At 46.8% G+C, this 24,339-nt stretch overlaps 1 protein-coding gene across 1 annotated transcript in view; it reads left to right on the top strand.

Moving 5' to 3' along the window:
- The window catches only part of LOC109870010 (protein shisa-9A), a 43,072-nt gene extending 19,304 nt beyond the window's left edge, over window positions 1-23,768 (top strand). The window contains exons 3-4 of the mRNA XM_031804586.1: window positions 16,314-16,442; window positions 22,525-23,768. Coding sequence (XP_031660446.1) covers window positions 16,314-16,442; window positions 22,525-23,747 — 1,352 coding nt within the window. The 3' untranslated portion in view covers window positions 23,748-23,768. The remainder of the gene's footprint in view (window positions 1-16,313; window positions 16,443-22,524) is intronic.
- The last annotated feature ends 571 nt before the right edge of the window (window positions 23,769-24,339 follow it).

Genomic DNA, 24,339 nt, shown 5'->3' with positions numbered 1-24,339 from the left:
TTCACTGCTGCCTTTCACAAACGCTAATCCCCATGCTGGGTAAAACCTCTCCAGAAGATTCCTACCCAACTACCCTGTCTGGGCTGATTTAGAAAAACATCAGAACACAGATTAAAAGCATGAAGTAGCCTGAGGGCCCGAACAGGAAGAGATTGACAGTGCCGTTTAAAGAACAGGGGGACAGACATACAGTATTATCTAAGTCAGATCTCACGGTTTTACCAATTTGATTCTGACGTTTATCCACGTTTCTCCAAGCGTCAAATTTCAAAGTTAAGGGTTGAGGTTTTTTATAGGGTTAAAACATTACGTTTAGGCATTCATTCCGAGTGGTTAAGTTTAGGGTTAAGGTTTGGGATAGGGTTAAAACAAATGTGTGTGTATCACTGGGATCAAACACGCAGCCTTTCGGATCTGGAGTCATGGATTTACGCCTAACCACCCTAGCTAAATCCAAACCTACTTGATGTAATAGCACTCACCGTTGCCCATAGTGGTCGGTTTTGAAGACATTTCCTGACTTCCTCAGGACACGGACAGGCGTCCAATTTTAAAGTCAATCTTGAGCGATCTGCCTGGTAGTGAAAGGCAAGTGGATGCTTTTGACTCACTTGTTTGGGATTTCACTCTGTTTTTTTAAACCAGAGATAAAATATACGTATTTATTCAGGTTTTTCCCAGTTTTCGTATTTCATATTTCAATTGATTACACATTTCATGATTTACAATTTCAGAGGACTTCTTCCAGAGACATACTGTACATTTAGATGGGTCAGAGGGTCAGGTCTATTCAAGGTCATGGACACTTTAAAAGGCAGTGAGAGTATTACCAGAGATGATTTGATGTGAGTTTGAGTGCTAGGGTTTTGATGCTACCACCACACATTTCTAAACAGCCCCCCCCCTTTATGATCCCTATGTAGATTCACTGGTGCATTTATTGATGAGTAGATTATGATACTTCAATGGACTGTAGGCTATCACCTCAAACTGTGCAATAAGAAGCAAGTTTGTAGAATTAATATTTTTTTGTAAAACATTACAGAGGTATTTTTTTGGGACCTGGTGAAAGATTAGTTTGCAGCGTTGCCGTGTCAATAGGGGCCCGTTTATTGATTATTCCTGTTTGTCCCGTAAACCCACGTATAATCACTTGCCTCTCTCATCCAGCTTCTGTTGCTGAGGGATTTTTAAAAATATTTTTATTTTATTTAACTAGGCACGTCAGTTAAGAACAAATTCTTATTTACAATCAATCAATCAAATGTATTTATAAAGCCCTTTTTACATCAGCTGATGTCACAAAGTGCTATAAAGAAGTCTAAAACCCCAAACAACAAGCAATGCATATGTAAAAGCACAGTGGCTAGGAAAAACTACTTCCCAGGAACCTAGGAAGAAATAAGGCTGTGAGGGGTGGCAAGTCCGCTTCTGGCTGTGCCGGGATGAGATTATAACAGTACATGGCCAAGATTTTCAAATGTTCATAGATGACCAGCAGGGTCAAATAATAATCTATGACGGTCTACCCCTGCCAAACTCTAACCCGGACAACTCTGGGACAATTTTGCGCCGCCCTATGGGACTCCCAGTCACAGCCAGTTGTGATACAGCCTGGAATTGAACCATTGTCTGTAAGTGCTGCCTTTAGCACTGAGATGCAGTGCCTTAGACCGCTGCGCTACTCGGGCGCCCAGCTTGGGATGAACTGCTGGCAATTGAACCACTCTGCTCTGTCTTCTCTTCTCAGGGCCAAGAAACTCCCTCAGAGAACGGGCTTTGCCTGGCACTCTCTCACACCTGCCAAGGCCTACAACACAAGGCCATGCAGGCTGAGGCTGTCGGTATTAGTTATTCAACGCACAGGAGCCAGACTGTTACACTCTTGGTCAGGGATGGGCAACTTTGATAGGGATGGGCTCCAAAGAAAACCAGAGCTCATATCTCTCTGAGGATATTTACATATCCTCTCTGAGGATATTTACATCACATCATATCCCTGCCTGTCTGTCTGTCTAAGGATTTTTTTGTCACATCACATCACATCCATGCCTGTCTGTCTCTCTGAGGATGTTTTCGTCACATCCCTGTCTGTCTCTCTGAGGATGTTTTCATCAAATCCATGTCTGTCTCTCTGAGGATGTTTTCATCACATCACATCCCTGTCTGTCTCTCTGACGGAGAGGATGTTTTCATCACATCTCATCCCTGCCTGTCTGTCTCTCTCCGAGACCTGTAGGATGTTTTTATCAGCTGTTATTACAAAGGGTTGCTGGCTGCTGACTCATACAGCTGTCCGGGGACTTTGAGCAGGCAGGGAATATAACTCACCCTGACGGTGACAAAGAGCTACTCAGAAGAGGCCAAAACAAAATGCTCTCAGCAGACCACTCAGGGAAAACCAACGATGAAAAACTGAACAGGGGTGACTGTCAGCCAGGCTGGCCCCCTTTAAACTCACAGAAACTCACAGAAACAACCATGGACCTTTTCTACACATGTAGGGCCTGGAGAGAACACCTTGAACAATACGAACTGGACAGTTGTTGCTTCGGTCTCTGTGGTGCTGTGGTGGTCCATCACTATGATGAACGAGCTGCTCTTTGTCAATCCTATTGTTTAGTGGACCATTGTTTATCTATCTGTCTGACTGATGAGGCTGTCAAGGTGGAGACACAAAGGCTAGTCACAGGGGAAACAAGAGGGGGGTTCCTGTTCAGTGTCCTACCTGCCCGGAAACCAGAGCATGACCTGAGACAGAAAGCAAACTTGTCACCACCTAGCATGACAGAAACTGGATGTGTACATTTCATAACAAAATGTCTGTTGGAATTTATAAACCATCCTTTTTGAGAGGTAATATTTCTTTCCCTCATATTTAGGTTAGGTCCCTCATTATCCAATTCCTTATTCACCAGACAAGACAATGGTGGAGAAGGCTGCTTGTTTGTGAATCCATCTGGGAAGACGATATTCAATTGTGAGTGAGTAGAACAATGGAGATAATTATGTGGTCTACAGAATAGGGGTGGAATATTATGACAGGAGCCAAGTGGAATTCATAGCGCGATCCAACGCGTCGTATCATAGCATAAAAGACACAGACAACTAATCATAGCATGAAAGGTGCGGGCAGGACAATGAAATCAACAGAAGCCAGTGCTTTATCTGTGATCATCTCACTCTAAGCAAATATATGAAACCCTGCACATTTTGTATGCTCCTGTAACAGTATTGCTTCCGTCTCTCTCCTTGCCCCAACTGGGCTCGAAGCAGGGGCCCTCGAAACACATCGACAAGTCAACCTCGAAGCAGGGGCCCTCGAAACACATCGACAAGTCAACCTCGAAGCAGGAGCCCTCGAAACACATCGACAAGTCAACCTCGAAGCAGGGGCCCTCTAAACACATCGACAAGTCAACCTCGAAGCAGGAGCCCTCGAAACACATCGACAAGTCAACCTCGAAGCAGGGGCCCTCTAAACACATCGACAAGTCAACCTCGAAGCAGGGGCCCTCTAAACACATCGACAAGTCAACCTCGAAGCAGGGGCCTCGAAACACATCGACAAGTCAACCTCGAAGCAGGAGCCCTCGAAACACATCGACAAGTCAACCTCGAAGCAGGGGCCCTCTAAACACATCGACAAGTCAACCTCGAAGCAGGGGCCCTCGAAACACATCGACAAGTCAACCTCGAAGCAGGGGCCCTCTAAACACATCGACAAGTCAACCTCGAAGCAGGGGCCCTCGAAACACATCGACAAGTCAACCTCGAAGCAGGGGCCCTCGAATCACATCGACAAGTCAACCTCGAAGCAGGGGCCCTCTAAACACATCGACAAGTCAACCTCGAAGCAGGGGCCCTCGAAACACATCGACAAGTCAACCTCGAAGCAGGAGCCCTCGAAACACATCGACAAGTCAACCTCGAAGCAGGGGCCCTCTAAACACATCGAAAAGTCAACCTCGAAGCAGGGGCCCTCGAAACACATCGACAAGTCAACCTCGAAGCAGGAGCCCTCTAAACACATCGACAAGTCAACCTCGAAGCAGGAGCCCTCTAAACACATCGACAAGTCAACCTCGAAGCAGGAGCCCTCTAAACACATCGACAAGTCAACCTCGAAGCAGGGGCCCTCTAAACACATCGACAAGTCAACCTCGAAGCAGGGGCCCTCTAAACACATCGACAAGTCAACCTCGAAGCAGGGGCCCTCGAAACACATCGACAAGTCAACCTCGAAGCAGGGGCCCTCTAAACACATCGACAAGTCAACCTCGAAGCAGGGGCCCTCTAAACACATCGACAAGTCAACCTCGAAGCAGGAGCCCTCGAAACACATCGACAAGTCAACCTCGAAGCAGGGGCCCTCGAAACACATCGACAAGTCAACCTCGAAGCAGGAGCCCTCGAAACACATCGACAAGTCAACCTCGAAGCAGGGGCCCTCTAAACACATCGACAAGTCAACCTCGAAGCAGGGGCCCTCGAAACACATCGACAAGTCAACCTCGAAGCAGGGGCCTCGAAACACATCGACAAGTCAACCTCGAAGCAGGGGCCCTCTAAACACATCGACAAGTCAACCTCGAAGCAGGGGCCCTCTAAACACATCGACAAGTCAACCTCGAAGCAGGGGCCCTCGAAACACATCGACAAGTCAACCTCGAAGCAGGGGCCCTCGAAACACATCGACAAGTCAACCTCGAAGCAGGGGCCCTCTAAACACATCGACAAGTCAACCTCGAAGCAGGGGCCCTCTAAACACATCGACAAGTCAACCTCGAAGCAGGGGCCCTCTAAACACATCGACAAGTCAACCTCGAAGCAGGGGCCCTCTAAACACATCGACAAGTCAACCTCGAAGCAGGGGCCCTCTAAACACATCGACAAGTCAACCTCGAAGCAGGGGCCCTCGAAACACATCGACAAGTCAACCTCGAAGCAGGGGCCCTCGAAACACATCGACAAGTCAACCTCGAAGCAGGGGCCCTCTAAACACATCGACAAGTCAACCTCGAAGCAGGGGCCCTCTAAACACATCGACAAGTCAACCTCGAAGCAGGGGCCCTCTAAACACATCGACAAGTCAACCTCGAAGCAGGGGCCCTCTAAACACATCGACAAGTCAACCTCGAAGCAGGGGCCCTCTAAACACATCGACAAGTCAACCTCGAAGCAGGGGCCCTCGAAACACATCGACAAGTCAACCTCTTTGTTGGCTTTGTTGCTTTCTATTCCGCAACAAAGCCTCCTTCACTCAAGCCGCCAAGCTTACCCTAGTAAAACTGACTATCCTACCGATCCTCGACTTCGGCGATGTCATCTACAAAATGGCTTCCAACACTCTACTCAGCAAACTGGATGCAGTCTATCACAGTGCCATCCGTTTTGTCACTAAAGCACCTTATACTACCCACCACTGCGACTTGTATGCTCTAGTCGGCTGGCCCTCGCTACATATTCGTCGCCAGACCCACTGGCTCCAGGTCATCTACAAGTCTATGCTAGGTAAAGCTCCGCCTTATCTCAGCTCACTGGTCACGATGGCAACACCCATCCGTAGCACGCGCTCCAGCAGGTGTATCTCACTGATCATCCCTAAAGCCAACACCTCATTTGGCCGCCTTTCGTTCCAGTACTCTGCTGCCTGTGACTGGAACGAATTGCAAAAATCGCTGAAGTTGGAGACTTTTATCTCCCTCACCAACTTCAAACATCAGCTATCTGAGCAGCTAACCGATCGCTGCAGCTGTACATAGTCTATTGGTAAATAGCCCACCCTTTTCACCTACCTCATCCCCGTACTGTTTTTATTTATTTACTTTTCTGCTCTTCTGCACACCAATATCTCTACCTGTACATGACCATCTGATCTTTTATCACTCCAGTGTTAATCTGCAAAATTGTAATTATTTGCCTACCTCCTCATGCCTTTTGCACACATTGTATATAGACCCCCCCTTCGTTTTCTACTGTGTTATTGACTTGTTAATTGTTTACTCCATGTGTAACTCTTTGTTGTATGCTCACACTGCTATGCTCTATCTTGGCCAGGTCGCAGTTGCAAATGAGAACTTGTTCTCAACTAGCCTACCTGGTTAAATAAAGGTGAAATAAAAAAATAAATAAATAAATAAATAAATAAAAAATAAATAAAAAAACCTCGAAGCAGGGGCCCTCGAAACACATCGACAAGTCAACCTCGAAGCAGGGGCCCTCGAAACACATCGACAAGTCAACCTCGAAGCATCATTACCTACCACTCCACAAAAGCTGGATTATTTTTTATTACTAGCTAAAACTGAACATGTGTGGCGATCTGAGAGATGAAAATCATTTCAAAGAAGACAGGACCCTATGGGCCCTGGTCAAAAGTTGTGCACTATATAGTGAATAGGGTGCCATTTAAAACACAGTCAGGTTCTGTATCTTGTTCCCCTCTGAGTCTCCTTTAACTGTATTCTCATTCATGAATACATCCTGTCCTGCTAATGACAGATGTTGAAGAGATGTACATATGGTGACGATAATGAGCACCACAATGTTTAGAAAACAAGCCATGTATTGTACAGCACAGTACTGTGGATCTCACACATTGTCTTCGCCAACGTACATTATGACTACTGCAGAACCTATGAATTTAAGCTATACAGCACCTATGCAGACTCCTGATCAGTTGGCACTTACTGGATAAGTGTACACTTGGAATAAGTGCAGAGACAGGTATCTGCATAGTCCGGTTAAGTGCACTCTTGAACAACACTCCAAATGATTGCATACAGTATATCAGGAGGAGGCTACTGTAAATTACAGATTCAGCGTCAAATGCGCAAAAACAATGTATGGCCACCTTTATGTGAGAAATAGAACACACAGTAATACCACAATCTGTACAATCACACATTTACGGATACAGATGAAGGATCTTAATTTGATCACTCTTTTGTTGCTGAGAATTTTCCTGCACAGAAGAAAATCCAAACTTGTAGTGTATTCAAGGTTTAAAAATGCTTCTAAAGTTTGTAATTTCCACTTAAAAATGTCGGACTTGATTTTCCTAAGACAAAAAGTTTATCAACCCCTACAAAATATGTAAATGATTTATAATCCACATTATAATTCACATTTCCTGATGCTGTAGGGTTATTTACCTGCTGTATCAAATTGGCTCAAATTAAGATACGGCATCTGAAATGCCGAACACACACACGTGTACACACACATAAAGTATACACTCACACTCTTACAGATAGAGAAAACACACATAAATCCACATAAATCCACATAAATAAAATCCACACACATAAAAATCCACATAAATCCACACACACACGCTCACACTGACCTCACACTTCTCAGAGCAGATAAACCGGCTTAGAGGACAAGTTTTAGTATACAAATACAGTGCATTTGTAAAGTATTCAGACCCCTTTACGTTTTCCACATTTTGTTGGATTGGATTAACTTGCATTCCCCCCTCATCAATCTACACACAATACCCCATAATGACAAATCAAAAACAGGATTTGAGATTTTTCTGCAAAAATAAAATAAAATACAAAAATTAAGAAATATCACATTTACATGAGTATTCAGATCCTTTATTCAGTACTTTGTTGAAGCACCTTTGGCAGCGATTACAGCGTCGAGTCTTCTTGGGTATAACGCTACAAGCTTTGCACACCTGTATTTGGGGAGTTTTTCCCATTCTTCTCTGCAGATCCTCTCAAGCTCTGTCAGGTTGGATGGGGAGCATCGCTGCACAGCTTTTTTCAGGTCTCTCCAGAGATGTTCGATCGGGTACAAGTCCGGGCTCTGGCTGGGGCACTTAAGGACATTCAGAGACTTGTCCCGAAGTCACTCCTGCGTTGTCTCGACTGTGTCCTCTGGCAGGGTCATTGTCCTATTGGATGGTGACTCCTGCTGCATGCTGACTTCGGTCGGCAGTTGTACGGTGTTTCCTCCGACATATTGGTGCGGCTGGCTTCTGAGTTAAGCGAGCAGTGTGTCAAGACGCAGTGCGGCTTGGCAGGGTCATGTTTCAGAGGACGCATATAGAAGTTAGAAGTTCACGAGTCCGTATGGAAGTTGCAGCAATGGGACAAGACTGTAACTACCAATTGGATATCATGAAAAAGGGGTAAAAATGTGAAATTAAAGAAAACCATCTCTGTTCAGTTGTTGGTACCAGGTGGCTTGTCCTTATTTATCTGAATCCAAGATGGCGTAGCAGTCAGGCGTCTTTGTCTTCATCTTGTCGTCTCCCGTGTATATATATTTTTCTTTGCATATATTTTGTATATATTTTTTATTTATTTCTTAACCTCAACTTCAACATATTCTCCTGCAACCCACCTCACCCAATGTGGTATGGATCTTCTATTTTCTGTACTTTAGAACCGGAACACCCAACAGAAGCTAGCCAGCTAACTAGCTACTTGCTAGTAGTCATCAGCTAACCTTTAGCCCGGACAACTCCTGCCAGTCTGCACAGCGCGATTCAATCCAGAGCATACATGAGTTATTTTTCTCCACATCTCCGGATTCCTACCGCGAGCTCTGGACCTTTTCACCTGGATCATCGCAGCTAGCTAGCTGGTATCCGAGTGGCTACTCCTGGCTAACGTCTCTGTCTCAAAGCAAGCACCAATTATCCTGGAGCTAGCCTATGCTAGACCCATCTCCCGGCTAGCTGAAGAGGTCCATCAGCCACTCCTTGGGCTACAATGCCTATTTTGCCATTTGACCCTTTTACTACACGGAGCCCTGCCAATCCATCACGACTGGTCTGCAGATGTAACCGCAGGACAGATTTTTCCGTCATGATGTCCCCCTAAGGCCCTTCAGCTAGCCTGCTAGCCCCGGCCCACTAGCTGTCTGAATCACCGTGTCTCCAGCTCGCCTAGCTACTCACTAGACCCCATGATCACTCGGCTACGCATGCCTCTCCCTAATGTCAATATGCCTTGTCCATTGCTGTTTTGGTTAGTGATTATTGTCTTATTTCACTGTAGAGCCTCCAGCCCTGCTCAATATGCCTTAGCTAATCCTTTTGTTACACCTCCCACACATGCAGTGACCTCACCTGGTTTAAATGGTGTCTCTAGAGACAATACCTCTCTCATTGTCACTCAATGCCTAGGTTTACCTCCACTGTATTCACATCCTACCATACCTTTGCCTGTACATTATGCCTTGAATCTATTCTACCGCGCCCAGAAACCTGCTCCTTTTACTCTCTGTTCCGAACGTACTAGGCGACCAGTTCTTATAGCCTTTAGCCGTACCCTTATCCTACTCCTCCTCTGTTCCTCTGGTGATGTAGAGGCTAATCCAGGCCCTGCTGTGCCTAGCTCCACTCTCATTCCCCAGGCGCTCTCATTTGTTGACTTCTGTAACCGGAAAAGCCTTGGTTTCATTCATGTTAACATTAGAAGCGTCCTCCCTAAGTTTGTTTTATTCACTGCTTTAGCACACTCTGCCAACCCGGATGTCGTAGCCGTGTCTGAATCCTGGCTTAGGAAGGCCACCAAAAACCCTGAAATTTCCATCCCTAAACATAACATTTTCCGACAAGATAGAGCTGCCAAAGGGGGTGGAGTTGCAATCTACTGCGAGATAGCCTGCAGAGTTCTGTCTTACTATCCAGATCTGTGGCCAAACAATTTGAGCTTCTACTTTTAAAAATCCACCTTTCCAGAAAGAAGTCTCTCACCGTTGCCGCTTGCTATAGACAACCTTCTGCCCCCAGCTGTGCCCTGGACACCATATGTGAATTGATTGCCCCTATCTAACTTCAGAGCTTGTACTGTTAGGTGACCTAAACTGGTACATGCTTAACATCCCAGCCATCCTACAATCTACCAGGTACAACCCACGACCACCCCTCATCATTGTCAAATGCTCCCTAAAACACTTCAGCGAGCAGACCTTTCTAATCGACCTGGCTCGGGTATCCTGGGAGGATATAGATCTCATTCTGTCAGTAGAGGATGCATGGTTATTCTTTAAAAGTGCTTTCCTCACCATCTTAAATAAGCTTCCCCATTCAAAAAATGTAGAACCAGGAACAGATATAGCCCTTGGTTCACTCCAGACCTGACTGCCCTTGACCAGCACAAAAACATCCTGTGGTGTACTGCATTAGCGTCGAATAGCCCCCGCGATATGCAACTTTTCAGGAAAGTTAGGAACCCATATACACAGGCATTTAGGAAAGCAAAGGCTAGCTTTTTCAAACAGAAATATGCATCCTGTAGCACAAACTCCAAAAGGTTCTGGGACACTGTATAGTCCATGGAGAATAAGAGCACCTCCTCCCAGCTGCTCACTGCACTGAAGCTAGGAAACACTTTCACCACCGATAAATCCACAATAATTCAGCATTTCAATAAGCATTTTTCTAAGGCTGGCCATGCTTTCCACCTGGCTACCCCTACCCCGGTCAACAGCCCTGCACCCCCCACAGCAACTTGCCCAAGCCTCCCCATTTCTCCTTCACCCAAATCCAGATAGCTGATGTTCTGAAAGCTGGACAATCTGGACAATCTGGACCCTCTCTTTCTAAAATGATCTGCCAAAAATGGTGCAACCCCTATTACTAGCCTGTTCAACCTCTCTTCAAAGGGGGAGACACTCTAGACCCAAACTGTTACAGACCTATATCTATCCTCCCCTGCCTTTCTAAGGTCTTCAATAGCCAAGTTAACAAACAGATCCCCGACCATTTCGAACCCCACCGTACCTTCTCCGCTATGCAATCTGGTTTCCGAGCTGGTCATGGGTGCACCTCAGCCACGCTCAAGGTCCTAAAAAATATTATACCTGCCATCAATAAGAGACAATACTGTGCAGCTGTATTCATCGACCTGGCCAAGGCTTTAGACTCTGTCAATCACCACATTCTTATCGGCAGACTCAACAGCCTTGGTTTCTCAAATGACTGCCTCGCCTGGTTCACCAACTAGTTCTCAGTCAAAGTTCATTGTGTCAAATCGAAGGGCCTGTTGTCCGGACCTCTGGCAGTCTCTATGGGGGTGCCACAGGGTTCAATTCTCGGGCCGACTCTTTTCTCTGTATACATCAATGATGTCGCTCTTGCTGCTAGTGATTCTCTGATCCACCTCTACGCAGACGACACCATTCTGTATACATCTGGCCCTTCTTTGGACACTGTGTTAACTAACCTACATACAAGCTTCAATGCCATACAACACTCCTTCCGTGGCCTCCAACTGCTCTTAAATGCAAGTAAAACTAAATGCATGCTCTTCAACTGGTCGCTGCCCAGACCTGCCCACCCGTCCAGCATCACTACTCTGGACGCTTCTGACTTAGAATATGTGGAGAACTACAAATACCTAGGTGTCTGGTTAGACTGTAAACTCTCCTTCCAGACTCACATTAAGCATCTCCAATCCAAAATTAAATCTAAATCGGCTTCCTATTTCACAACAAAATATCCTTCACTCATGCTGCCAAACATACTCTCGTAAAACTGACTACCCCACCGATCCTCGACTTCGGTGATGTCATTTACAAAATAGCCTCCAACACTCTACTCAGTAAATTGGATGCAGTATATCACAGTGCCATCCGTTTCGTCACCAAAGCCCCATATACTACCCACCACTGTGACCTATATGCTCTGGTTGGCTGGCCCTTGCTTCATATTCATCGCCAAACCCACTGGCTCTAGGTCATCTATAAGTCTTTGCTTGGTAAAGCCCTGCCTTATCTCAGCTCACTGGTCACCATGGCAGCACCCACCCGTAACATGCACTCCATCAGGTATATTTCACTGGTCACCCCCAAAGACATTTCCTCATTTGGCCGCCTTTCCTTCCAGTTCTCTGCTGCCAATGACTCGAACGAATTGCAAAAATCGCTGAAGCTGGAGACTCATATCTCCCTCTCTAACTTTAAGCACCAGCTGTCAGAGCAGCTCACAGATCACTGCACCTGTACATAGCCCATCTGTAAATAGCCCACCCAACTACCTCATCCCAAATCAAATCAAAGTTTATTTGTCACGTGCGCCGAATACAACAGGATACAACCGAATACAACCTTACAGTGAAATGCTTACTTCCAGGCTCTAACCAATAGTGCAAAAAAGGTATTAGGTGAACAATAGGTAAGTAAAGAAATAAAAACAACAGTAAAAAGACAATGAATAATAACAGTAGTGAGGCTATATACAGTAGCGAGGCTATAAAAGTAGCGAGGCTACATACAGACACCGGTTAGTCAGGCTGATTGAGGTAGTATGTACATGTAGATATGGTTAAAGTGACTATGCATAAATGATGAACAGAGAGTAGCAGTAGCATAAAAGAGGGTTTGGTGGGTGGTGGGTGGCGGGTGGCGGGACACAATGCAGATAGCCCAGTTAGCCAATGTGCCGGAGCACTGGTTGGTCGGGCAAATTGAGGTAGTATGTACATGAATGTATAGATAAAGTGACTATGCATATATGATGAACAGAGAGTAGCAGCAGCGTAAAAGGGTTGGGGGGGGCACACAATGCAAATAGTCCGGGTAGCCATTTGATGACCTGTTCAGGAGTCTTATGGCTTGGGGGTAAAAACTGTTGAGAAGCCTGTTTGTCCTAGACTTGGCCCTCCGGTACCGCTTGCCATGCAGTAGTAGAGAGAACAGTCTATGACTGGGGTGGCTGGGGTCTTTGACAATTTTTAGGGCCTTCCTCTGGCACCGCCTGGTGTAGAGGTCCTGGATGGCAGGCAGCTTTGCCCCAGTGATGTACTGGGCCGTACACACTACCCTCTGAAGTGCCGTGCGATCGGAGGCCGAGCAATTGTCATACCAGGCAGTGATGCAACCGGTCAGGATGCTCTCGATGTTGCAGCTGTAGAACCTTTTGAGGATCTCAGGACCCATGCCAAATCTTTTTAAGTTTTCAACAAGCTTTGTTGTTGATGTGGACACCAAGGAACTTGAAGCTCTGCTCCACTACTGCTCCACTACAGCCCCGTTGATGAGAATGGGGGCATGTTCGGTCCTCCTTTTCCTGTAGTCCACAATCATCTCCTTAGTCTTGGTGACGTTGAGGGATAGGTTGTTATTCTGGCACCACCCAGCCAGGTCTCTGACCTCCTCTCTATAGGTGATCCGGCCTACCACTGTTGTGTAGTCTGCAATCTTAATGAGGGTGTTGGAGTCGTGCCTCCCCATACAGTTATTGATTTGTTTTGCCTCTTTGCACCCCAGTATCTCTACTTGAACATTCATCTTCTGCACATTTATCACTCCAGTGTTTAATTGCTAAAGTGTAATTATTTCACCACTATGGCCTATTTATTGCCTTACCTCCCTTATCTTACCTCATTACCACACACTGTATATATCATTTCCCATTGTGTTATTGACTGTATGTTTGTTTATTCCATATGTAACTCTGTGTTGTTGTTTGTGTCGCACTGCTTTGCTTTATCTTGGCCAGGTCGTAAATGAGAACTTGTTCTCAACCGACCTACATGGTTAAATAAAGGTGAAATAAAAAAAGGATTTTATATATATTTTTTTAATATATAACAGCAATTTTCTCACCTCTTCCACACCCACATTGTGGAACTCACAACTACAGTGTTTGCCTTTCATTATTTGGTCTTTATGCGTGAATATGAAGGCTCATCGTTTGTTGTTTGCATGTCATGCCTAGGTTTGCTGATCTTTTCAACAAAACAGTGATTGAAGTGGTTGGCAATATCAAAGGGTTTTGTTATGAACAAGCCATCTGCCTCAATGAAGCATGGAGCCGAGTTCATTTTTCACTTAAAGTAGTCCTGAGCTTTTTTCTAGCATTCTTTGTGTCATTTATCTTTGTTCCATAGTATAGTTCCTTCTCCTTGTTTAGTTTAGTTACGTGATTTCTCAATTTACTGTATGCCTACACTGTAGCCTGTTGGTATGTGTGGGCGATGCACACAAGACAGAAAAGAGCTCTCTCTCACACACACACACACACACACACACACACACACACACACACACACACATACACACTTCATGTTGCCATGACAAAGTGAAAGCGTGAGAACAGGAGAACATAAAAGCAATCAGTAGCTGAATCCTGGAGAGGAGGTTTATTATGACACAGCTCTTAAACACTAAACCAAACAAACACTGAATTCCACATGCAGCTCGACATGAAGCCATGCCAAGCACTAAGCATGTAAATAACTCCCATGTACATGGATCATATGTACTGGGCTGCTGTTAAACTGTCAGTTTCTTCAGCATGTACATGTTCTTACTGCACTGCTACTGTTTCAGCGGAGATGGAGCAAACGTCCAGATACTGAGTACTGCTGAGTACTGTTGTATTCGTGCAATTCACGAATTCATGCAAATCAGAAACAGTGTGAAGGTGAGTCATTTGATACTCAATACAGACCTCAGAGGCACAAGTAGAGGAGTACAGATACAAAAAGTAATGCTCTCATACTGCAGAGTGCATCATGTGCCGTGCTGTTACTACCTATAGACCATGTGAATGTGTTGTGCTGTTACTGTACTCCCCTTGAACTCAGCCTTCTAACTGGGCCGACTCGTCATGCTGATGGACAGGCTGACATCTGTCACTCAGATGGGGGTTTGGATACACAGTGGATGAGATTGAGATGCTTACTGACTACATGTGTGTCGAGGTGGGACGATACTGCAAGGTCACAGACTTACTGTGTGTGTGTGTGTGTGTGTGTGTGTGTGTGTGTGTGTGTGTGTGTGTGTGTGTGTGTGTGTGTGTGTGTGTGTGTGTGTGTGTGTGTGTGTGTGTGTGTGTGTGTGTGTGTGTGTGTGTGTACGTTCATGTGACTAAAATGTAAATGTTAGTCTCCTGTGTTCTCTGTTGTGTGTAGATTAGAGCCAGATCAGAAGCAACCATTGAGCCATTCTACAGTGTGGTACACTGTGGAAATTGAAAACATTGCTGTTTACATTGAGGTATAAAAAGCGTTTACTCCTCTCACAGCATTCATCCTGATTTAACCTCTGACTATGAGGGGTTCTGCTGAAGTGTGTGTGAGTGGGCTTGAAGTTACGGTGTGACTGCAATCAGTCATTCTCCCTCTCCCTCTCTCTCTTTCTCTCTCTCTCTCGCTCTTTCCCTCTCTGTCACAGACACTGCATCAAGGGTAGATGATTAATTAGTCACAGCTTTAGCTGCCTGTCTGACAGGTGTGACGTGGAGGTTACAGGTGCTTTGATTGTTCCGCCACTCTGACAGCCCAAAGAGATGAAACAGAGGGAAACAACTGTCTGAATCAATAGGCGCTTGTTGCTGACATGGCTCCCCTTCCTCTGTCTGTCTCTCTGTCACGGGAGGAAGACAAAAGGGTGATGTCGCCGCTGCCGTAAGTAAATAAGACCCCTGCCGCTCTCTCCTCTCTCTTGGGCGGCGCAGCGTTTAGCTCTCTGTAGGGCTCTCTGTTTGATTCTGAGACTTAAGCTAGACGAAGCTACTCGGAGTCGGTTGGGAATATTAATATGAGGACTGGGTAAATCCTCCGATCAGACATACAAAGCTCTTTCTTTTCTGCTCTCTGTCTCATTCACTCTTTCCGTCTGTATTTGCTCTCTATCGGGCCTCTCCCCTTCTTTTATTTTTTCCCTCTTGCTCTGCTCTGCTCTCTCTATGTACTGTATCTCTCTCGCTCTCTTCCACTCCTTCTCCTGCGCTCTCTCTCTCTCTCTCACGCTCTCTCTCTCTCTCTCTCCCTCTTACGCTCTCTCTCTCTCGCTCTCTCTCTCGCTCTCTCTCTCGCTCACGCTCTTTCTCACTCTCTCTCTCACGCTCTCGTTCTCTCTCTCTCTCTCGCTCGCTCTCCACTCCTTCTCCCTCTCCCTCTCTTAATCCGGCTTTCAAGGGCTGTAGTCTCTTATAAAGTATCACTTTACCTTGAGTAAGATGGCAATTAATGTTCATCTCCATTACAGTAGGAGGATGGTTCTAAATGAGAGCTTGCTCTTTTTTTACTGTCATTATCACGAGAAAAAAGACACTACCAGACCTGTCATGTACTTACCCAACAAAAACATCAAAATTACCATTGGTTCATTATTTTGGCCCATGGTGGGCCGATACCGGGACAAGGCATGTGCATTGTAAAGTGAGAACAGCTGTTCATTGATGTGTTATATGACCCCACAAGTGACATACCTAATATTTGTGTGTCATTGACATGTAACCTCAATGGTTAAATGTCACTATCTTGACTTATTGTAATGAGACTATGTTGGTACCAAAGCCCTCTAACATTACTCCATTTTGTGTCTTGTCTCTTCAGAGGGAGGTCAGATTAACAACACCGTGGGCCAGCCACACCCCTACCCTGCTCTGAGCCAGCTGGCTCATGTCTATGAACAGCAACAACCTGGGAAGGAACTCAACAAGTATGCCTCGCTCAAGCTCGTCGGTGAGTGTCTGCTCCTATCTGCTTTGTCCTGCTTTGTTGACGCTGTCTGTGTCTGTAGAGGCCTGGGTTCGACTAAGTAAGTAAGCCGAGGACGAGTAAGCCTTGTTCGAGCCAGAACGGCCCAACGACTAAGTAGTGTATACCATTATGCATACAGTCGTGACCAAAAGTTTTGAGAATAATCTTCACAAAGTCTGCTGCCTCAGTTTGTTTGATGACAGTTTGCATGTACTCCAGAATGTTATGAAGAGTGATCAGAGGAATCAGAGGAAAGTCCCACTTTGCCATGTAAATGAACTGAATCCCCCAAAAAACATTTCCAACGCATTTCAGCCCTGCCACAAAAGGACCAGCTGACATCATGTTAACACAGGTGTGAGTGTTGATGAGGACAAGGCTGGAGATCACTCTGTCATGCTGATTGAGTTCAAATAACAGACTGAAAGCTTCAAAAGGAGGGTGGTGCTTAGAATCATTGTTCTTCCTCTGTCAACCATGCTTACCTGTAAGGAAACATGTGCCGTCATCATTGCTTTGCACAAAAAGGGCTTCACAGGCAAGGATATTGCTGCCAGTAAGATTGCACCTAAATCAACCATTTATCGGATCATCAAGAACTTCAAGGAGAGCAGTTCAATTGTTGTGAAGAAGGCTTCAGGGTGCCCAAGAAAGCCCAGCAAGCGCCAGGACCGTCTCCTTAAGTTGATTCAGCTGCGGGATCGGGGCACCACCAGTACAGAGCTTGCACAGGAATGGCAGCAGGCAGGTGTGAGTGCATCTGCATGCACAGTGAGGCGAAGACTTTTGGAGGATGGCCTGGTGTCAAGAAGGGCAGCAAAGAAGCCACTTCTCTCCAGGAAAAACATCAGGGACAGACTGATATTCTGCAAAAGGTACAGGGATTGGACTGCTGAGGACTGGGGTAAAGTCATTTTCTCTGATGAATCCCCTTTCCGATTGTTTGGGGCATCCGGAAAAAAGCTTGTCCGGAGAAGACAAGGTGAGCGCTACCATCAGTCCTGTGTCATGCCAACAGTAAAGCATCCTGAGACCATTCATGTGTGGGGTTGCTTCTCAGCCAAGGGACTGGGCTCACTCACAATTGTGCCTAAGAACACAGCCATGACTAAAGAATGGTACCAACACATCCCCCGAGAGCAACTTCTCCCAACCATCCAGGAACAGTTTGGTGATGATCAATGTCTTTTCCAGCATGATGGAGCACCTTGCCCTAAGGCAAAAGTGATAACTAAGTGGCTCGGGGAACAAAACATCAATATGTTGGGTCCATGGACAGGAAACTCCCCAGACCTTAATCCCATTGAGAACTTGTGGTCAATCCTCAAGAGGCGGGTGGACAAACAAAAACCCACAAATTCTGACAAACTCCAAGCATGGATTATGCAAGAATGTGCTGCCATCAGTCAGGATGTGGCCCAGAAGTTAATTGACAGTGTCACACCCTGACCATAGTTTGCTTTGTATGTTTCTATGTTTTGGTTGGTCAGGGTGTGATCTGAGTGGGCATTCTATGTTGGATGTTTTGTTTGTCTATTTCTATGTCTGGCCTGATATGGTTCTCAATCAGAGGCAGGTGTTAGTCATTGTCTCTGATTGGGAACCATATTTAGGTAGCCTGGGTTTCACTGTGTGTTGGTGGGTGATTGTTCCTGTCTCTGTGTTTTGCACCAGATAGGACTGTTTTAGGTTTTCGCACGTTTGTTGTTTTGTTAGTTTATTCATGTACAGTTTCTTTATTAAAATACAATGAATAACAACCACGCTGCATTTTGGTCCGCCTCTACTTCACCTAAAGAAAACCGTTACAGAATCACCCACCACAACAGGACCAAGCGGCGTGGTAACGGGCAGCAGCAGGAGCAGCGTAATAAGGACTTCTGGACTTGGGAAGAAATCCTCGACGGGAGAGGACCCTGGGCAAAGCCAGGGGAGTGTCGCCGCCCCAAGGTGCAGCAGGAGAAACGGCAGCAGGAGCAGCGAGAGGAATGGACATGGGAGGACGAACTGGACGGAGAAGGACCCTGGGCTCAGCCTGGAGAATATCGCCGCCCCAAAGAAGAACTGGAGGCGGGAAAAGCGGAGAGGCGCTGGTATGAGGAGGCAGCACGGCGGCGTGGATGGAAGCCCGAGAGTCAGCCCCAAAAATGTATTGGGTGGGGGGGGTGGGGGGGGGGCTCACAGAAAGTGTGGTGAAGCCTAGTAGGAGACCTGCGCCAACTTCCTGTGCTTACCGGGGGGCTGGAGAGACAGGGCAGGCACCGTGTTATGCTGTGAAGCGCACGGTGTCCCCAGTGCGGGTGCATAGCCCGGTGCGGTACATTCCAGCTCAACGTATCGGCCGGGCTAGAGTGGGCATCGAGCCAAGTGCCATGAAGCCGGCTCTACGCATCTGGTCTCCAGTGCCTTGGGCCGGCTTATATGGCACCAGCCTTGCGCACGGTGTCCCCGGTTCGCCTGCATAGCCCAGTGCGGGCTATTCCACCTCACCGCACTGGCAAGGCGACCGGGACCATTCAACCAGGTAAGGTTGGGCAGGCTCGGTGCTCAAGAGCTCCAGTGCGCCTGCACGGTCCGGTCTATCCGTCACCACCTCCACGCACCAGCCCTCCGGTGGCAGCTCCCCCGCTCCAGGCTGTCTCTCCGGCTCATCCTTACAGGGGCTCCCGCCTGTCCAGCGCTGCCGGATCCTTCCTCCTCTCCAGCGCAGCCGGAGTCTCCCGCCTGTCCGGCGCTGCTGCCAGTCTCCGGCCTCTCCCGCCTGTCCGGCGCTGCTGCCAGTCTCCGGCCTCTCCCGCCTGTCCGGCGCTGCTGCCAGTCTCCGGCCTCTCCCGCCTGTCCATTACAGACAGCATGCCAGCGCGGATTGCAGAGGTCTTAACAAAGAAGGGTCAACACTGCAAATGTTGACTCTTTGCATCAACTTCATGTAATTGTCAATAAAAGCCTTTGACACTTATGAAATGCTTGTAATTATACTATACAGTATTCCATAGTAACATCTGACAAAAATATCTAAAGACACTGAGGCAGCAGACTTGTGAGAATTAATATTTGTGTCATTCTCAAAATGTTTGGCCACAACTGTACACTACATTTCTGTATATTGTCCACTTTCGCTGGAGTTAAAGACCGGTGGGTGTCTAATATAAAAGTCTCACAGTCACAGTCAAAAACAGAATCAACTTGTTTGGTGATTGACATTCTGTACATTCCATTCACTGACAGCATATTTGATTTGAATAGAGCCTAAACCACTTTTCAATTTCAATACCATAATGCATACGAGCCAAGCAAACAATTTATTTGAGTAGAAGTCGTGCTGATTCTTCTTCTATGGTATGCTAAAGGCAGCTTCCCCCAGAAACAAAATGATAGGATCCATCTGGCTCTGAGTACTGTATAATCATAGTCACTACCTCTGGAATACACAACATCACGGGAATGCAAAATACCCACATCTCATTGAGATGTTAAATGTAGGAGTAAAGCTCTTAATTTTAAATGCAATTCCCAATCCATCACTTTACCATTCCGTCCCTGACTCATTTTGAACAGATTGTTGTGATTGTTTACACAAAGGCACTCCATTATGCTGGGGCATTCAGAGGGAGTAGAGAAGATGAAGTGTTTTTCTGTTTTCTGTTTATGCCACACAGTTTATATAACCATTAGCAATTCAATCTGAGACAATTAAGAATGGGAAATGTTGACTGATATGGCCCATATCTCCTATGTTTGACTAATAAAGTGAGCTTGGTAGCTTGGTATTCATGAGGCTATCTGCATACTGGAGGAGGTCCACAATACCAGCAACTTTTTTAGAGACACCTATATTTGCTTCTTTCTCCTCCTCCTCTTTACTCCCCTTCTTCCTCCTCCTCCCCCTCCTCTTCCTTCTCCCCCTCATCATCCTTTCCCCCCCTTTCCCGTGCTCCTCTCCCTCTACCTCCAAGCCTAATCTCAATTTGATTCTCCTTTTCTCATCTTCACCTTTCCGCTCCCCAGGACTCTATCTGATTTAATGTCTGTAATAGAGGGTCTCCCACCCCCAGTATTCAGAGCCTTGACTACAGCCTAACTGATAGCTTCTCATTCTAGAGCCGCTCTCCAATGAGATGGCACGGGAGCTATTTTAATCTGCTTTAGAAAGGAACGGACGCACAGTCCCAAGAGACCATCTCCATCTCCTGGAGTCATGAACCGATGATATGCACGTGGAGACGCACAATAACGAGGGCAGCCGAGAGGGACAGAAAGAGAGAGAGAAAGAGAGAGGCACAGAGACAGACGATGAATGGTGTCTTCATTTGAGCTGTGTTATTGCGAAACTTTAACTGAGCACTTTTTCTTCTCTCCTCCATATTGCTCTGCCCTTATTCCACTCATCACAAGTGGCCTAAAGGAACGAAACACTCTAGTTTGAAACCACAGTGTTGTTTTCCCCTTTTTTCTTTAATTGCCTTTCTGTCACATTCCCAACGGTAGCTACAGAATCCTTAGGCTGAGAGCTGATAAGCCACAATTCTGCAAATCAATATCTATCTGTACTGTCCCCAAGCGAATCTATAAGGTCAGGCTATTGGATTTTAAAACCAGACATGGAGAGACGGACTAATAAAAGGGTACCCAAAACGTAACCCTGAAGACGGTTTGGATATCTCTATCTTTCACTGGAGCAAATGGCCAATTACTATGTATGGCATTGCAAATGCATTTGTGTCTCACTACTCCACCACCCCAATACCATAGAGACCAACAGTTAGGCTATCTCGGGCATTTCTCAGATACTATTGTAGCCTAATTGGAGTTGACACATAATTTAGTCCCTACAGTCCCGACGCCAAGCATCCACATTTGAATTGTTTTTGTGTGTCTGTGGCCTTTTGTGACGGTGGAACTTACTCTGTCTGTCTGTAGTTATTCTGTTTCTCATCACGTTTCCCTGTGAATGTGTGTGTGCCGTTGAGCTGACTGTTGCTAGATTGATTTATGTGTCGCCTGACTGAGTTTGATCCCAGAGGCGGTTTTCTTGCAGCCAGGCAGACAGGCAGACAGGCAGACGGGAGGCGAGCTCACCGTTCACAGTGCCTCGCCATGCCCTCCTGGCTCGTTTTCCTGCACTGGAAGGAGAGCAGAGCGATAAACTAGATGCATAGTTGCAGCGGCAAGTCAAACTCCCCTAGTATGTTAACTTTATCTTCAAGGATGTGAAAAGCGAAAGGCCATCCACCTTAACCTAAGAGTCACACTAGGATGCTCATTGCTCAACAGCTAAGGTTAAAGATTAATGAGTGAACCGGGGAATGTGAATCACCCAGTAAAAAGGACACATTTCTCAGTGATAAGAGCGATTACAGATTGCCGACATGAACGACAGAGAAATTAATGAGGTCAATTTAACGTGAATAAATTGATTGATGTAGGCTAGCTGGAGGGCACAGGTCTCGGGAGACAGGAAGCATATGAGGCAGAGAATGCTATAGCCTAGACAACGTTCACTTGCCTAGAAGTGTCCTCATATCAATTGATCAGCAGAGTCCAATTTAAATTCTCCTCATTTACGGTATTTACATTACATGTGTAGAAGTAGTAGCCTGTGTCTGTATTATATCATAGGGTTTCAACCAAGCAGTCTGCGTTAATTTGATGATTGGAGGCTGTCTGGGTGATTCCTGGGCCGTTGGAAAGTTTGAGCGAAATATAATTCCTTCTGAGCAAGTTCCTCCTCCAACAGGGTGAAGTAGAAAACATGTTTTATTTCAGACTCAGTGCTCGATAAAGGAACTAACATTTGGAATAAAGTTTGGAATGTGATGAATATACCTTGAGAACGGCATGGCTGAAGTATGTGGATTCCTTATGATCTGAACAATGCTCCATGTTTGTTTTGGTATGGTATTACAGTAGGGGAAAGACCTAGAGTTAAAGGTGATGGTAAGTGCACAACCAGAGATTACTTTTGGGAGCATAGGCTACTAAAGGTGCTATAGGGCAGTATTACTGTAGTGTTATGAACTACAAAACATCTTAAACATGTGCATCTGCCTCTATCTCCATGCAGCGGCCAAGGCCAACGGCGACTTCTACAACAAGCGGCGTCTGATGGTGGAACTGCCATCTGAAGGCGGCCTCCCCCTCCAACACATGAACGCCATGCGACCTATGAACGCCATGACCAACAACCCTATTTCCCACAACCCAATTAATAACCCCACCATGACCCACAATCCAATGAACAACCCCATGGTCCACATCAACCCCACGGCCCACAACAACCCCATGGCCCACAACAACCCCATGGCCCACAACAACCCCATGGCCCACAACAACCCCATGGCCCACAACAACCCCATGGCCCACATCAACCCCACGGCCCACATCAAGCCCATGTCTCACAACAACCCCATGTCTCACAACAACCCCATGTCCCACAACAACCCCATGGCCCACAACAACCCCATGGCCCACAACAACCCCATGGCCCACAACAACCCCATGGCCCACACCAACCCCATGGCCCACAACAACCCCATGGCCCACAACAACCCCATGGCTCACACCAACCCCATGGCCCACAACAACCCCATGGCCCACAACAACCCCATGGTCCACAACATCCCCATGGCCCACAACAACCCCATGGCCCACAACAACCCCATGGCCCACAACATCCCCATGGCCCACAACATCCCCATAGCCCACAATCCCATGAATCCCATCAGCCCCCTGGGCTCCCTGGGCCCAGAGCCCGTGGCCACCTACATCACAGAGATGCCCAGCAGCTTGCCCATTCTATCCAGCTCCCACCAGGGCTCCACCATGCCAGCCGCACCCAAGCAGAACGCACAGAAGCCCCAAAGACTCAGCAGCAGTGGCTGTGGAGGCGACAGAGTCAGTAATAAAGGTTCAGGAGCCATGACTATGTCCAGCATGACTAGAACAGGGACTTTCCCGGGGCCTCACCGCCACACCGGGACGGTTCCCGGGCCTCACCACCAACAACAACACCACCACCAACATCAAGAGCAACAACACCACCCACTGGCCTACAGCTCCAACACCATCGCAGCCCCCAGGGGGATGGGGGGAGGGGTGGGTCTGAAGGGCTGGGACGGGACTGAGACGGTAGGCAGGAGGAAGGGTTACGGCTCTAAGAGGCCCCAGTGTACGGTGGAGCAGATCAACAAGCTGCACAGTCAGTCCCGCTCCCAGAGCCACAGTCAGCACTTCCTGCCCACTCAGCCTTACTTTGTGACCAACAGTAAGACGGAGGTAACTGTATGAGAGAGTGGGAGAAGGGGACGAAGGTTGCCCAAAGCAGAGTCACCCAATAGACAAAGAGGGAGAGGACAGAGATGGTAGTGTGTAAGGCCCAGGTTGTTTTGTGTCTTTCTGGGAGCGGGGGCCAGAACAGTGCACCCTGGTGGTGTGGCAGTGTACTTGCGTGTGCCGTCCAGTATGAGTGTGTAACTGCACATGTGACTGTCAGTCAATCCTGCACAGATCCTCAGTCAGAGGGCAACGGGGGCGGGATTGTATAACCATGGCAACGTCCAACAGAAGTATCAAATTCATTGTGTGTGTTATAATATCTCCTGTGTAATGACAACATTATCGACCAATGACAGTGAAACGTGAATCCAGCAACAGAAAAAGGAAACATGAGATTGCCATGGATTGCATTACCAAATCTGACAAGCAATATGAGATCTATGGACACCACAACGGCTGGGGCTAAAACATTGAGCAGGGAAACAACAAACTGTGGGGAAAGGAAAAGACATTCATTAAAGAGGCTCTCTCCTACAAAGCCATTGAATCAGCCACAGTTTTAGGGTTATGGGATATGGCTACGAACATTATGGGCTTTGTTCTG

Source organism: Oncorhynchus kisutch, linkage group LG25 (assembly GCF_002021735.2).
Source record: "Oncorhynchus kisutch isolate 150728-3 linkage group LG25, Okis_V2, whole genome shotgun sequence".
NCBI lineage: Eukaryota > Metazoa > Chordata > Actinopteri > Salmoniformes > Salmonidae > Oncorhynchus > Oncorhynchus kisutch.
The sequence above is the reverse complement of the archived record's forward strand: the minus strand, read 5'-3'. Positions and strand labels throughout refer to the sequence as shown.